This window comes from Neopsephotus bourkii, unplaced genomic scaffold (genome assembly GCF_033783945.1).
Source record: "Neopsephotus bourkii isolate Nb327-2 ecotype Australia unplaced genomic scaffold, CSIRO-AGI_Nbou_v1 NB_1183, whole genome shotgun sequence".
NCBI lineage: Eukaryota > Metazoa > Chordata > Aves > Psittaciformes > Psittacidae > Neopsephotus > Neopsephotus bourkii.
This window is the reverse complement of record NW_026901668.1, coordinates 4,494,964-4,508,999: the sequence shown is the minus strand read 5'-3', so window position 1 is coordinate 4,508,999 and position 14,036 is coordinate 4,494,964. Positions and strand designations below refer to the sequence as shown.

At 45.0% G+C, this 14,036-nt stretch overlaps 1 protein-coding gene across 5 annotated transcripts in view; it reads left to right on the top strand.

Annotated features, from left to right (window-relative positions):
• The window catches only part of ADIPOR2 (adiponectin receptor 2), a 45,620-nt gene extending 36,385 nt beyond the window's left edge, over positions 1-9,235 (top strand). For all 5 annotated transcript variants that reach the window (XM_061363999.1, XM_061364000.1, XM_061363998.1 and 2 more), the window contains exons 4-8: positions 1,345-1,516; positions 2,162-2,348; positions 3,418-3,605; positions 4,793-4,986; positions 6,493-9,235. In XM_061363999.1, coding sequence (XP_061219983.1) covers positions 1,345-1,516; positions 2,162-2,348; positions 3,418-3,605; positions 4,793-4,986; positions 6,493-6,624 — 873 coding nt within the window. In that variant the 3' untranslated portion in view covers positions 6,625-9,235. The remainder of the gene's footprint in view (positions 1-1,344; positions 1,517-2,161; positions 2,349-3,417; positions 3,606-4,792; positions 4,987-6,492) is intronic.
• The last annotated feature ends 4,801 nt before the right edge of the window (positions 9,236-14,036 follow it).

The window sequence follows — 14,036 nt, the reverse complement described above, 5'->3', positions numbered from 1 at the left end:
GTATTAGAACTGTATCTAAGCAAATCCATTATAGATTTTGTAATTGCTGATCTTGGCTCAACTTTTTTGCTACTTTTTAGATCCATAGGACTGTGTCTGGCCCTTCTTGCTTGGTGAAAGGAGTGCTGCCCCTTTATACACTGCTGGTTTTATGAACTACTCTTTGATGTGTTTACATGCATCTTTTCCCTTTCTAGATGTTGTGTAGGGTGGATTGTGTAAAATCAATTTCCTCCTGCTGTTCCTACCGCAGTTCAAATTTTTGGTTCCTGAAGTAAACCAGTTATTTTCTTGTTTAATATATTGAATAACCTTGCCTTCAACTAGGTTGGTTATTCTGATTTGGTTTGTTTTGCTTCCATGAAGGAGTGTAGAGAATTGATTTAAAAACTCTGGGCTCTGTTTGTTGAAACTGAAATAAGAATGTAGCTTTTTAAACTTAGTGTTTCAGGACTCATCAGGCTCGCTCCTGTGTTACTAACCAGCCAACAAATCCAAGGAACACTGCAGAAACAACCCCGGTACATAATGCAATTCCCTGATACCCCTCTGCTTGGCAGTGCTGTTTCTGAGACCAAACCGAAGACTGCATATATTTCATGTTACTGAAGCAGCTCTAAGAACACCCATGCGCACTTTTTTCATTTGGAACCATCTGCAAGAATAATGTGTGCACATATGCTCTTTCTCCCTTTAAAGAAGAAATCTGATGGAAATGAGAGTCGTGGATCTGTTGCCTTAACTGATCTGTCACTGTTTGCTTTGGAAGTGTGGGAGTTGTTTGTTTTTTTTCTTTCCAACCTGGATAAGGGGTTGGATAGGTCTCACTGGACTCTTGCCACTTCATGCTTTCTGGCCTATATTAGTGCTGATGGGCAGTCTTTTTGCTAGGCTGCACCAAATGCGAACAGATACACAGTCAGATTAGCTTGTGGTTGGAAAAACAGACTCTTACTTATTTCTGGGACAAAACTAAGCGTAGACTTCATATTAAATGGAAAGGATGATCTATGAAAATAACAGAATATGGAAATAAATTAAATGTTTTCTCTTCATTAGCAGTAAAAAAAGCCCACTAGCTTTCCTGTTCAATGAAATGCTGAAGTATTTATTTCTCTAGTGATGCAGATCAACTTCATAATGATACTGTATAAATAAGGAGCTGTGACTTAAGCGTTATATTTATTTCACGTGTAAAGCCTTTTCCCCAGAAATGTCCCATCCACTCTTTTCTGTTTAATATACTCATGGGCTAAAACTTCTACTAATACAGGTTTTCTGACTTTTGCCATACATCAGTAGAACTCAGTTCCCTGCATTTAACTAAAATCCTCTAACTTCTAGGTATGGGAAGGCCGATGGAGAGTCATTCCTCATGACGTTCTGCCTGACTGGCTAAAGGACAATGACTACCTGTTGCATGGACACAGACCGCCCATGCCTTCCTTCCGGGCTTGTTTCAAGAGTATCTTCAGAATACATACAGAGACTGGTAACATCTGGACACATCTTCTAGGTATTTTCAGATTGTTCTAATGCTAATTGGCTTCATCGCTCTCTTCCTTTGAAAGCAAGATAGAAAGGGTACTGGGGTAGTCAGCATTATCATTCCACTAGTAACCTGATAAATTAATGGGTTGATATCCCTCTCAATTTTATCCCACCGGGGTTGGATGGGGCTTCCTTAATTATGCATTCAGTACAAAAAAATTTCCTTATAGTTGATAAAATACCAGTAGATACTCTTCTCTCCCAAGTGCGTAAGCATTAATTGAGATCACATTTCGTGCCACAGGAGCACACTTAAGATGTGGTTTGTGTGAGTGGTTTTCAACTTGCAAGGAGCCTTGAAGGAAAAGGGTTTCTTTGAACCATGCTTTCCTCATTTTAAGTTTTGCATCAGGTTATTTCATTGTTCTACAATATCCAACTAGTTGTCAAACACAAGTGAAAATACAGAGTCCATGCAAGTCTGTATTGCATCAGTCTGAGACAGAAATGTGGTTGGAATGCATAGGGCTGTACTCTGTTCTGCAGGTGTGCCCCTGGTTGTCATTCAGCTCCTCTGTGTAGTGCTTCTGTACATGAAAACCATGCTTTTAGAAAGAAAAAGCTTTCAATATGCATGAACTTGATGCCTTTCTGCCTCACTGTTTTTCAGGATGTGTGTTCTTCCTTTGTTTGGGAATTTTTTACATGTTCCGGCCAAACATGTCCTTTGTAGCACCCGTGCAGGAGAAGGTGGTTGTTGGATTGTTCTTTCTGGGAGCCATACTCTGCCTCTCCTTCTCATGGCTCTTCCACACAGTTTATTGCCACTCAGAAGGTGTTTCCCGGCTCTTCTCCAAGTAAGTGCCTAGAGGACAGGGTAGGCCAAATAAGAAACAGGTGGGAAAACAGGGGTGGGATTTATGCCTAGAGCCCCAGTGTAGGAGTTGTTCATTGCATGACTGCATATACTTTGGAACAGAGTTGAGCAGAGATTCAGTGCAGCTTCTTCTAATTATTGTTTGTTTCAGCATGAGTTCTTGTGTTGTCATTTTAGTCTTAAAAATCCTTCATTTTCTGCTCTTTGGCAGGCGTGTGCACATATCTTGCTGCTGTAAGTAATCTAGCTAGAACTTAGTTACAGGACTTTGAATTTTAATACAACTTTGCTTCTTGTCATTTCACCTAGTCTGAGTAACTTTGAATCTTAAACTTACGTAAGACAGCTCCACAATGTGTATCGAAATGTCTTTTGGTTTTATTACATCTTGGTTTTTTTGGCTGACTGCTCAATAGCTCATATTTCTAAGATCACTCAACCTAGGATTGTATAGTCTGCAAGACCACCTCTAAAGTAGCCCAGCAATTAAAATCCCCTGCTGAAAAATTAACTCCATCTTTTGTAGGAGCATTTTGTCAGGTTGTGATAAAAAGCAATAGCTGTAGGTACTCCTTTTCTTCACTGGTATATAGAAAAGCAGCATGGTTGAAAAATGGTGACATTTTTCCCCAGTGGTCACTTAAACTGATGCTTGACTCGCTCATGCTTGTCAGGTACTGAAATGTTTGTGTTGGCTGTGCTCTCACAACATACTGTGTGCCCATTTTTGTATTTAGAGGACTCTTGTGCTGCTTTTTTCCTCATTTGAAGCTTGAGTCTGAGTTTTCTTCAAAACACTTTGGTCTAAAGACTGCTGTAGGTATTGATGACCAAAAGTGGCCTTATTAGCTGTCTGTCAAATTAATCCATTACTGTAGAAGGGCATTGGTGGAAGAGTTGCCATCAGGAAATAAGTTGCAATAGTGAGAATAACTTCATTTTGCAGTGAGAAGTAAGACAGTAGGTCTAGTAACTAAAAAAGAGAGGGCTGGTATGAAGACTTCCAAAGATTCACATCTCTTACAAAACTGATTTATGTTTCTTTCTAGGCTGGATTATTCTGGCATTGCACTTCTCATAATGGGCAGCTTTGTACCATGGCTGTACTACTCCTTCTATTGCAACCCTCAGCCTTGCTTCATCTACTTGATCGTAATTTGTGTCCTGGGCATCGCAGCCATAATTGTCTCACAATGGGACATGTTTGCAACCCCTGAATACCGGGGTGTAAGGGCAGGTAAGACCTAAAGTTAACTGTTTTGCTTCTTGACTGCCTTTCTTCCTTCCAACTTTCTCCTTGGAAAAAAATGTCTCGTGAAGACTGAAGAGCTTAATTTTATAGATATTCATGGATTGGGAGCTTGATGGGTTTTCTTTCAGCATGTATTACAGCCACCTGGATGCACAGATAAGGGCTGGTGCAAGTCCTGGAAGTCCATTCCTGAAATGGACAGTAACACATGCAGTAGGACAGGTAGTGCAAAGTATTTCTAGATACATCTAGCAACTTTGCTCTCTCCAAAAATGGCTGACTGCTTGGTGTGTGTATGTGTACTTCTTCTATTTGTCTTGGGTTTGAAATACTAGGCAAATATTTTTCTAAATACAAGCAAATCACTGAATGATTGAATTAATCTGAATGATTTGCCTAGATAAAATAGGTATTTAAGAGAAAGAACCTACACATGATCAAAAGAACAAAATCAGATTTGATTCCACATTCTGAGGCAGGAAGAAAGAGAAAGCTTTAGGAGGCAGCTCTAGAATGTGCACACAGCCGTGTTGAATAGTATTATTTGTTAATTAACCTGCACATGATGCCTACGGTAAATCTGGATTTTCCTGGACAAGCTGTGGGTATACTTCAGAGAGTTCAGCACTCCAAACTTAAAATCTGTGGATGGGACATGATTCCCCCCCCGCCTTTCACTAGAATTCTGTGTGTGCTACTAAAATCTAAATGAATGAACCATGTTCTCATATTTGGCAGATCACATGAGCTGCAGATGCTACTTTTCTGTTTCCTAGGACTTGTACAGTATATGATAAATAATCTCTTTGTTGTCTCTCCTTGTCTTGCTCTTGAGAGATTATGGTAGGCATAGTTCATGTAGTCTCAGTGCCCTCTACAGTCCAAGATGTGTAACTGGCTCAGTGTACCTCAAACTGACGGAATCAGTAAATGAAATACTGCAGTAAGTGCTGGAACATACAAGTAGGTTCTGGTATATGAAGGAATTCTGTGCATTCTTTAAATTCCTTTCCAATAAAGTGCTTCTGGGGACCTCCAGCTTCACGTGTTGTCACTTTGCTGCTGCTTTGGCAAATACTGAGTTTTCCTTCCGTAGTTTTTGTGTTTGCATTGTCTCCCTTTACCGCCACTGTGTTCAAACCTGACTCTCCCACATTTTCTTTACCTCCCAGGAGTATTTCTAGGTCTGGGTCTTAGTGGGGTTATTCCCACCCTGCACTTTGTCATCTCTGAGGGGCTCCTGAAAGCAGCCACAATGGGGCAGATAGGCTGGCTGGCACTCATGGCATGCCTGTACATCACTGGTGCTGCACTATATGCTGCCCGCATCCCGGAGAGATTCTTCCCTGGCAAGTGTGACATCTGGGTGAGTCTACAGAATGACTGGATAAGGAGACCAACATGAAAGCTAGTTCCCCTTGAGGCTGGAGGATGTTGTGTCAGTGTTTTCTTATTGCAAGTATCAAACTGCTGCACCAGAAGCATTTGTCTTCACAGGCCATACTGTGGGCTTTCTAAGCCTGGTTTACCTTGTCCCTCTCTTGCTGACTTATCACAGACTGGCTGGTCTGAGGTAACTGCTGGTGTGCAAGTTCACCCCTGCACATGTACTAGATAGCTTTAACAGATAGTTAAGCAACTTGTGCACCTTTTTGTGTGTGTGTTGAGAATTCTGCAAGTACACATCTTACCTTGCTTCTGTTTAGAATAGTGCCTGGTTATTTCTCTGATGTTCAGTGTTTTGTCTGGGATATTCACCGTATTTGGCTCCCCATCTTGTGCAGCTGGTGAAAGCACTGGATAGAGATGGTAGACTTTGGAGGGATCTCTGGCCCAGGAGAAGGGAAAGTGGTGTGAGCAAGTGGGTGTGTGAAAGAAACTTGATATGAGGGAAAGGATCATGAAGACTCTGGAGGGGAAATATGTGGGAAAGATGTAAAGAAGAAAGAAATCAGATGGAGCAGGAGTAGAGGTGAAAGGGAGGTGGACCCTTGAAAGGCAACTGTACTTCCACTAGGACAGTTTAAGGCCCCTAAAGAAGATTAGAAGTGAGAATGAGGCCTGGGTTGTTTGAGTAGCTTTTGCACAGCACCAGTTTGCTAGGTTTGTTTAAATAGCCAGATCAAGCCTTGTTATGATAATGAGCTAGGCTCCAAAAGCACTATTTTCCAAGCTTTCAGTGCAGCCTGCAAATACACATTTATAGATTTATTTATTTATTTTGCCCCCAAGAGTATTATCCATATTGGTACGGCTTCCCTCAAACAAGGACATGCTTTGTCATGTAGTTCCCTCATGTTTTTTATTCTCCTGTACTATAATCAATAGCATCCTGGGCATTCATTCAGAACATCTGGTTGTTTCTAGGTTTTAATATAATACCTCTTTTTTTCCTGTTCCATTTCTCTGTGGCAGAGAAATAAAATAACATTCAAAATCCATGTGGTAAAACTTACCGCTGTGACCAGAGCAGAGTTTTACCTGTATGAGAGAACCTTTTTTATCAATAAACCATATTGTGGAGGAACTAATTTTAAGTGTCTTGCTTAAGCCTTTTGCACAAAGCTCAGAAATTATCCTTATCTTTTCACAAAGATGCACTATAGCATTTATGTAGCATATTTGTTGAGTGATGAGCTACTTAAGATGCCTGTGAAGGAAAGGGGTGTGTGTGTGGAGAATTTGATTATTTTGCTGATGGTGGGAGTGGGATGGGCTTTTAATACACAACTTGGAGAACTTTGCAGCTTGTGGATCAAGGTACTGCTACGTGTTACTGTGTACTTCAGCCGAATGTGTGGCTTTTTTGGAGACAGGGTAGAAGTAGAGCCCAAAGTACCCCAGCTGAACAGAAGTGTTTTCTTTTCCACAGTTCCACTCCCATCAGCTGTTTCACGTCTTTGTAGTGGCTGGTGCTTTTGTGCACTTCCATGGGGTTTCCAATCTCCAGGAGTTCCGATTCACAGTAGGAGGAGGCTGCACAGAGGAAGATGGGATGCAGTAAAGCCAGCCTTCAGCCCAAGACCGTAACCAAAACAGTACCGCGAGTGCGGTTGAAGCATACAGGCTAGCAAAATGAATACCTAAGAAGAATCCAAGTTTCAGCTGATGGGGCATGGAGCTTCATGGGGATTCTGACTAACCAAGATAAATTCTATACCTCAAGCAATGGAATAAATCAATTTGAAGACCAGGAAATTCTGAAACCCTAATTTATTCTTGGGATCTACAGATTGAGCTACAGAGGACCCTTTCCAAATCGGCTTCTGTCAATGCCATATTTATTTGTAGAACTGGGGAGGGATAGCTTAGCAGTTTACTTTTTCTTCCCCGCCCCCCCTCCCCTTTTTTTCCCCCCTTTTTTTCTTTTTTTTTTTTTTTTAAGAAAAAAATCAAGGTTAAATTTCTATCCTATTGGAGGGTTTGGGAGTTGATTTTAGATGCTCTTTGGGGAGAAAAACAAATTGTAAATAAGATTTCTAACTTTCTGTTTAAATAAAATTTATATAAATGTTTTAAACAATGGGTGGGGGGAAAAGGGTTTTTGTAAAGAATGCAACATGCAAGTACCACACACTGTTTCAATTTTGCACAAAACAAATGATTGCAGGAGGACCAGGTAAAATTCCCAGGAGTGAAGCATGCCCTGGGCCAGATGGGGTCCTGGCCAGCACGTGGAGTAGGTTCAGTATATGTACACAAGGGTTGTGAAAGTCACAGTGTTAGCAAGTTTATTTACTCAAGTAACTCAAGATACATCTGTGCCCTGCCTGAGCATGTGGGACAGCTGCCTTCCAAGCTTGTGTGGCCTGTATAGTTTTGGATAGTGGATCTTGAAGTTGGTTGTTTTGGTTCTCATCATATGAATTGGAGCATGATGGGATAACTGCACGTGAAATAGCAAACAGTCCGACTCCATCAGTGCCTGCCTATACCCAAGGGCCCCCATTGAGTAGGTGGTTGCCATTTGAGGGTGTGCTTTGCTTTGTCTGAACAAATGATGGTAATACACTTGTCAAAAGGTAGTTGAGCATGTGAGGGGAAGCAGAGGTGGGGTTAAGATGGACTGGAAAGAGGAAGCTGTGTGCTCCAGGACTTGGAGTTAGCAGTTACTGCAGACCTCAAGCACATTACCTTCTCATGTATCAGGCTCCATATGCCAAGGGAGTTTGCAGGTTTTTCTTTTTACAGGGAAAAATCCACCATCAGCCTAATGCAGTTCCATATTATTTTTTTTCTTCCTTAGGTCTGCTTCCCATCTGTGCTTAAGCAGTGGGACTGCTGGTATTTCTTAACCTAAAACTTAAGAGTTCAGTTGGATTGCTGTGGAGCTGACGCACCTCCTATATAAGGGGAGGCATAGACTCTTCTCTTGTGTAATTGATGTAGCTTGATCTTTGGAGCCCAGTCAGAAGCCAAGCTGAAGGAGAATCTTTGGAGTCGTAAGATGAAACTCGACCGTTTTGTTTGTTATGGCACAGGTACTGCTTGGAGTGTTTAGTTGGAAATTCAGAGCAATTACCTCTCACAGATGAGTTAAACAGCTCATAAAATGCTGTATTTCATGAAGAAGGAAGGTAAAGGGTGTTGTGTGTTGGGTAGGGTTTTTTGGTTTTGTGGTTTTTGTTTTGTTTGTTTATCTTTTTAAGACTCCTGCAAGTTTGAATTTTCATCCTTCAAGAGAAAAATGTGGATTGCAAAGATCTCCCTATGCCTTGGATATCGCAGAGAGTGTTTTGGGGAGTTTCTTTGCCTAATGGAGTCGTGCAGAAGTAGAATACCTTCCTAAAGTTGACTGGTATTAAGGCTTCATCCCTTGAATATGAGCCTCTGAGAGCAAGGTCAGCTGCAGAAAGAGGTGCTGCAGCAGAGTCTGCGAGCTTAGAAGGACATGTTCTCAGTGGGATCACTACACGGGATACCCATAGGGCCAGAAGAAGTTTATCACAGGTCTGTGTGGTAGTAAAAGAGCAGTATTACCTTGGATGTAAGGGCTAATAGCAGTGGCATTCCGTACAAAGATGTAGAGTTGCCTGGAGGGAAATATATTGGTGTCTGAGAAAAGTATGGTACATATCAGAAACAGAGTTGTCTGTAAGGCGCTTTAGGATACCTCTGTAACAGTACCAGCAGAAGTGGCAGTCTCCATCCTGGATTGTTCACTCCTTGTAGGGTGATTGTAACCTGGTCCTACACAGCACAGAACTATTACAAAAACACAGTACTCCACCTGCTATTCTTAACCCAGTCAGTCTCTCCATTCAAGAAGTTTGTGTGTTCCAATAAAAACAACCTAGCTGTGCACTTTTCTGTAGCTTTTGCTGAGAACTCTTCCCAGGTTGGCACCTGAATTGCCTTACTCTCAGCAGTCAGAGGCTTGCTTGCTCTGTGTGCAGGTTATTGCCATAGAATAGTTAGGACCTACAGCTTCTTTCCTTCCCCATTAAATAGTGGCCTTGTTCAGTATATTTCTTTTTAAAAATTGCTTACTGTTGGAAGCAATGAAGCACATTCTGGGGTTTTGATGGTGGGGGACTCTGGTGATGGTTCCATGTAAGATGGGATCTTATTACTTGCTGTATTCTTAACTTCTGCTAATAAAAGAACCAAATTGATTATTGTCTACTTTGAGTCTTTCTGTGCTGTGTCTGAAGCTTGAAAGAGTTGCTCCCACTTCCTTCCTTCTCAGTGCTTACCAGGCAGTGCTTTGTAGGTAGAGGAGTTTTGCTGATGCAGAAACCAAACTGATGCTTAAATGCTTGTTTATGTGTGACTGAACTGATGCTTTCTGTGTGCCTCCTCAAGCTAAAGCCAGTGGGGTGGGAGACAGACTTCAGTAGTACTGTGTGGCATCCTTTTGATGTCTGTAATTCACATCAAGTATGTGCCTGGTCTTGCTGTAAGATTTCAGTACTGTCTAATGCATTTAAATATCACAGCAAAGGTGTCAGTGGACTGTGCTGCCTCTTACACTGCTAATCTCCAAGGGAAATTTGTTTTTCCAAAGTTTAGACTTCGATACCCAACAGGGTTGCCAGATGTAGTATGGGGCTGGTGGTGGTGGTAGGTTTGTCTGCTGCCAGTACTTCATGAAGTAGTGCTAACATGGTTTAGTATGAGGTGTCCCTAGCCATGGCAGGGGGGTTGGAACTTGATGATCTTAAGGTCCTTTCCAACCCTAACTATTCTATGATTCTAAGCTGCCCATCATAAGAATTCCCCTGACATACAGTTATTCTGAACGTGCAGAGAATGAAAGGCCTGGAGCAGCATGTCTCTTGTCCTATCTCAGCTTGGTTTTGACCTCTGTCATACTTAAAAGCAACTTGAGAACAAAGTGGGATTGGAGTTACTGTTAAATCTTGCCTTTTGTTTTGGGATGCTTAGCTGAACCCATGCGGTGGAGTTGAGGGGTCATCATGGGGCTGGCCAGCCTTTGTTAGGTGTCTCTCCATCCCCCAAGCCTCCATCTGAACCTACTATTTCAGAGGTTATCTATTTCTGCATGTTTAGAGACACTAATTTTCAGTGGCTCAGTTTCCCAGTTCCTGGTCTTGCAGGGTGTGGAGCAGACTGCATGTGTGCTGTCCCCTTCCTCTCTTCCCAGGCTGCCTCCTACTGCTGCAGGCTGGGTGCCAGGGGGTAATAGGCAGGCAGGGTTAGGAGCAACCAGGCCAAGGAGTCAAACGGAGTGGAGCATGGTGGAAGGAGCAGGAACTGTGATTTATGGACAGTGTTGGAAAGCCAAAGGTGAAGCACTGGCGGGTGAGAGCTTGCATGGAATAAGGCAGGCAGGAGGGGCCAATGGTGTGAAGAGCAAGAGCGCTCAGGAAGGAAGAGGGTGTGTGCTGAGCCCTAGGTTGTGAGTAAGTTCTTTGGTGGGTTGAGACTGAGAAAAGGTAGTCAGGAGGCCTGGACTTAAATTCCTGGTGTAGAGGAAGTGGCTCACAGCCTGTACCCCTGTAAGGGACTGATCTCCTCCTCCTGGTACGCAGGCTAAAGGATGGCAGGGCAGTGACTGGGGCTGGTGCTGACCAGAACAGCCTTGTGCCTGGAGTGGGGCCTTCTGCTCCTCCATTGCTGTTTCCTTGACTGCCAGCGAGCACATGTGGACTGCCTGGGCAGGATGTGCCTAATCCTCCTCTTGTGTTGGCTCACACTAAGTCTGGGCATCTACAGCTGGGCAGTTTATCAGCTGCTTAAGATACGTGTTTTGCAGTGCCTCATAAGAGATCCAGCTCCAGTAAATGACCTGTGACAGCTGGAGATGCTAGGATGGAGTCTTTTATTTAATGCAAAGCAAGTTCAAGGAGCATGGAGAATGTCATTGTCAGATTACACGTGAATTACACTAAAAGAAACTGCCATGTTTGAGTATGAATTGGGTTTATTCTGTTTTCAGAAAGCAAAGCGGTGCTTAAAAGTTGTCAGGGAGGCTACACTTGCATGACTTACCTCTGCATGTAGCTGTGGCTGTGCTTTGCCCTCTCCCAGGAATCGGAATCACTTGTTTCATTCATTGCAAAGTCTGAGCTTACCCTGAGTATGGACTGAAGCACTGCAATCAAGTGAATGTCTAAGCTCATTGCCTAATTGTTTTAGGAGCTGGAAAGTAATGAAGTGTATGATTAGGACGGAGGAGCTGAGTTTGGTTTAGTTGAAACTATTAGAGGCTTTCCTGCAAATCTGAGTTCTTTTTTTTCCTTTTTATTTATTTATTTCTGCTCTGTGTGGCATCACACACTTTATCTGAACCAAGCTCTCCTGCTGGTCTCAGAGCTGCTGTATTTGTCTGGAATGCCCAAGATGAAATTCTCTAGGCTGTCTTTCAAGGAGTACTGAGCACTGATGTGCTTTAAATGGAGTTCCCTAAAAAGACCAGCTCCTTGGAGAGGATGTGCGTTATTTCCTAGGTCTGTATGTTCTTTATGAAGAAGGAATACCAGCCTCAGGCTCATAGCAACATGGAACGCGTCATACCTCAGCTATGTTAAACAATGAGCAACATAGGGAAAGCACAGGAGGAACCCTCTGCCCAGCATCACCTAGGCAGTGATGCAGTTCAGCTGTTGAGAAGAGGAGCAGCTGTAACTGGTCCCTTGTTCACCACCCTGCTCACCATCAGGAAGGTAGGTTCTTTGGGGAGGGAGAGCAGGATCTGAGCCTAACACTCCTGTGTGTGTGCAAGGGGATGATTTGCCAGCTTGATTGTATTTCAAGCATTCGCAGGATCTTTTGCATCCTTTGCTCTTCTCTCCTCTAGTATAGTTCATGTTTGAACAGCAGAGCTGTTGCTGTTTCTGAGCTGTGAGATGTTTGCACTGGAGATTCACAGTGATTTCACTTATTAGCAGCTTTGTGTCTACAGTGGTACAGCTGGGCACAGAGGCTCTTCACAGTTGGCAGAAAAAACAAACCAGTCTAGCTGTAAATGAGATGGGAAAATCATAGGCCTGGCTGGGCTCCCAGACCAGCGGCGTGCTTCCCTATTGGAGGCAAATGGCACCCAAACCAGCTCCAGCAGCTAGCTTTTGTTCTCCTTTCCAGCCACACCAAACCCATGCATGTGGTGTGAGGTTTGTGCTGAGTGGAGCTGAGCTCCCCTGGACTGAGGAAGTTGTTCAGTGCAGCTAATGCCAGGCTGCAAGGCCGGAGCAGGGGCAGGCTGGGGCTGCTCCCCAGTGCTGGCAGCAGTGGGATGGGATGGGATTGGAAGCCAGTCCTCCTGGGAGGGAGCAGCTGCTGCCACTACCTCCTGCCTGCTCCTGGCTCTGGCACAGCTCCTCAGTTGTACTGCCTGCAGCAGCAGCCAGGCTGGGTGTGCTGCCTTTGCCAGGGAGCATCCTGCCAGTGTGTCCCTCAGAGCCGGGCGGGAGCGGGGTGACAGCAGGCTCCAGCTCCTGCTGTGCCAGGCAGCTGGCTGCACAGTGCTGCAGAAAGCCACTGCTTTGGCTAGTGTGCGACTTCCAGCATCGCTGTGCTCCCTCTTGTTGCAAGGGCTTCCCCAGCAGCTCCCTGCCCCCTTCCCTGCCGTCTGTGAGAGCCCAGCCCCTAGTGTGACAGTGGCCTCCAGAAAGGCTGGCAGTCTCCCACCATCCCCGCAGCCTTTCCTCAGGGAAGTCCAAGGAAGTGCCCATGCACATCCTCAACACTGGCTGGAAGAGCGGCAGTGGCTGCCTGACGCAGGAGGAGCCAAACGGAGATGTGAAGACAGGGCTCAGTGCCCAGCCCTCTCCTGTTGCCAGCAGTGGGGTGCCAGGGCTCTCAGCATTTGAGCCAGCAGCAAGCAAAGCAGGAAGAGCTGATGACATTCCCTGCACATCCCACAAGGTATTTACTGAAGAAACGTGCTTGGTGGTGTTCAAGCGAGGCCATTACAGTTTGCGTCAGGTGTGGGTGACGGGCTGCGTTGCTGTGGTTGATGTCATAGGAGGTAATGACAGCGGTGTTTGCTGGCTGAGTGAGTGACAGGCAGTGCCCAGGCTCCTCTCAGGTGCATGCAGAGGTGGTGTGAGGGACCTGCAGCAGAGGCTTTGGGGAACAGCCTGGACTGAGGGATGGAGGAGCTCCCCCTGGTCCAGGGGAGACGGGAGCAGCAATCCCCTCCAGTGAGGGTCCAAGTGGTGATGGACCAGTTCAGCACATGGGAGTTTGATGCTCCTTCTCCACTTGCTTTTGAAAAGCTGCCTCATGCATGCTGCATATGGCTGCCCTCAGCCCCTCTACCCTGCAAGCCAGAGGTATGCAAGAGCCCAGGGTTTCTGCAATGAAAGTGCCATTGGGCTTTATCAGCAGAAGCAGCGTCTGGAAAATATTCTGAGGAGCTTGAGTCTGAGATGTGCACATGAAACCAAGCCAGACTGTGGTACTAGTCCTTTGCTGGGGTAGAGAAGGGCACTCTCCCCTCTTAACCCACTTGGAGCGTGTGGCTCCTAGCTGTGACTGCTGCCACACCAGTGTGGGATGTGCCAGGCTCTTGCTAAGGGTAAGCCCACTCAGGTCAGCCTCCTGCCTTTGTGCCCACTCCCAACTGCGAACGGCTGCTGTACATCCAGGGCTGATTTTCCTACTGTTTTGTAGGGTGAAGTCATCCCTGTCTGGCCATACTCGAAGGTCCAGTCATCCGCCTGCTCTGGCCCAAGGTGTGAGTCGAGGGAGCGTATGTGTACGTGCAAGGTGTGTGTCCCTGCCCACCGTAGCACCCAGAACCTCAGCCTGCAGTGGGATGTTTCCAAAGCCTGTAAGGGGTGTAACAGATTTTGGGTCCCTCTCCACCTGGCTGGGAAGAAATCAGCTGCAGGTTTAGGGCTTGGGAAGCCCCTGATGTGTGTGGTAGCCAGATGTGGCTGGGTAGGGCTGATGGACATCCTTCACTGCAGAGCAATGCTTGGACCCTTCTCCCATTGAGCCTTGCCT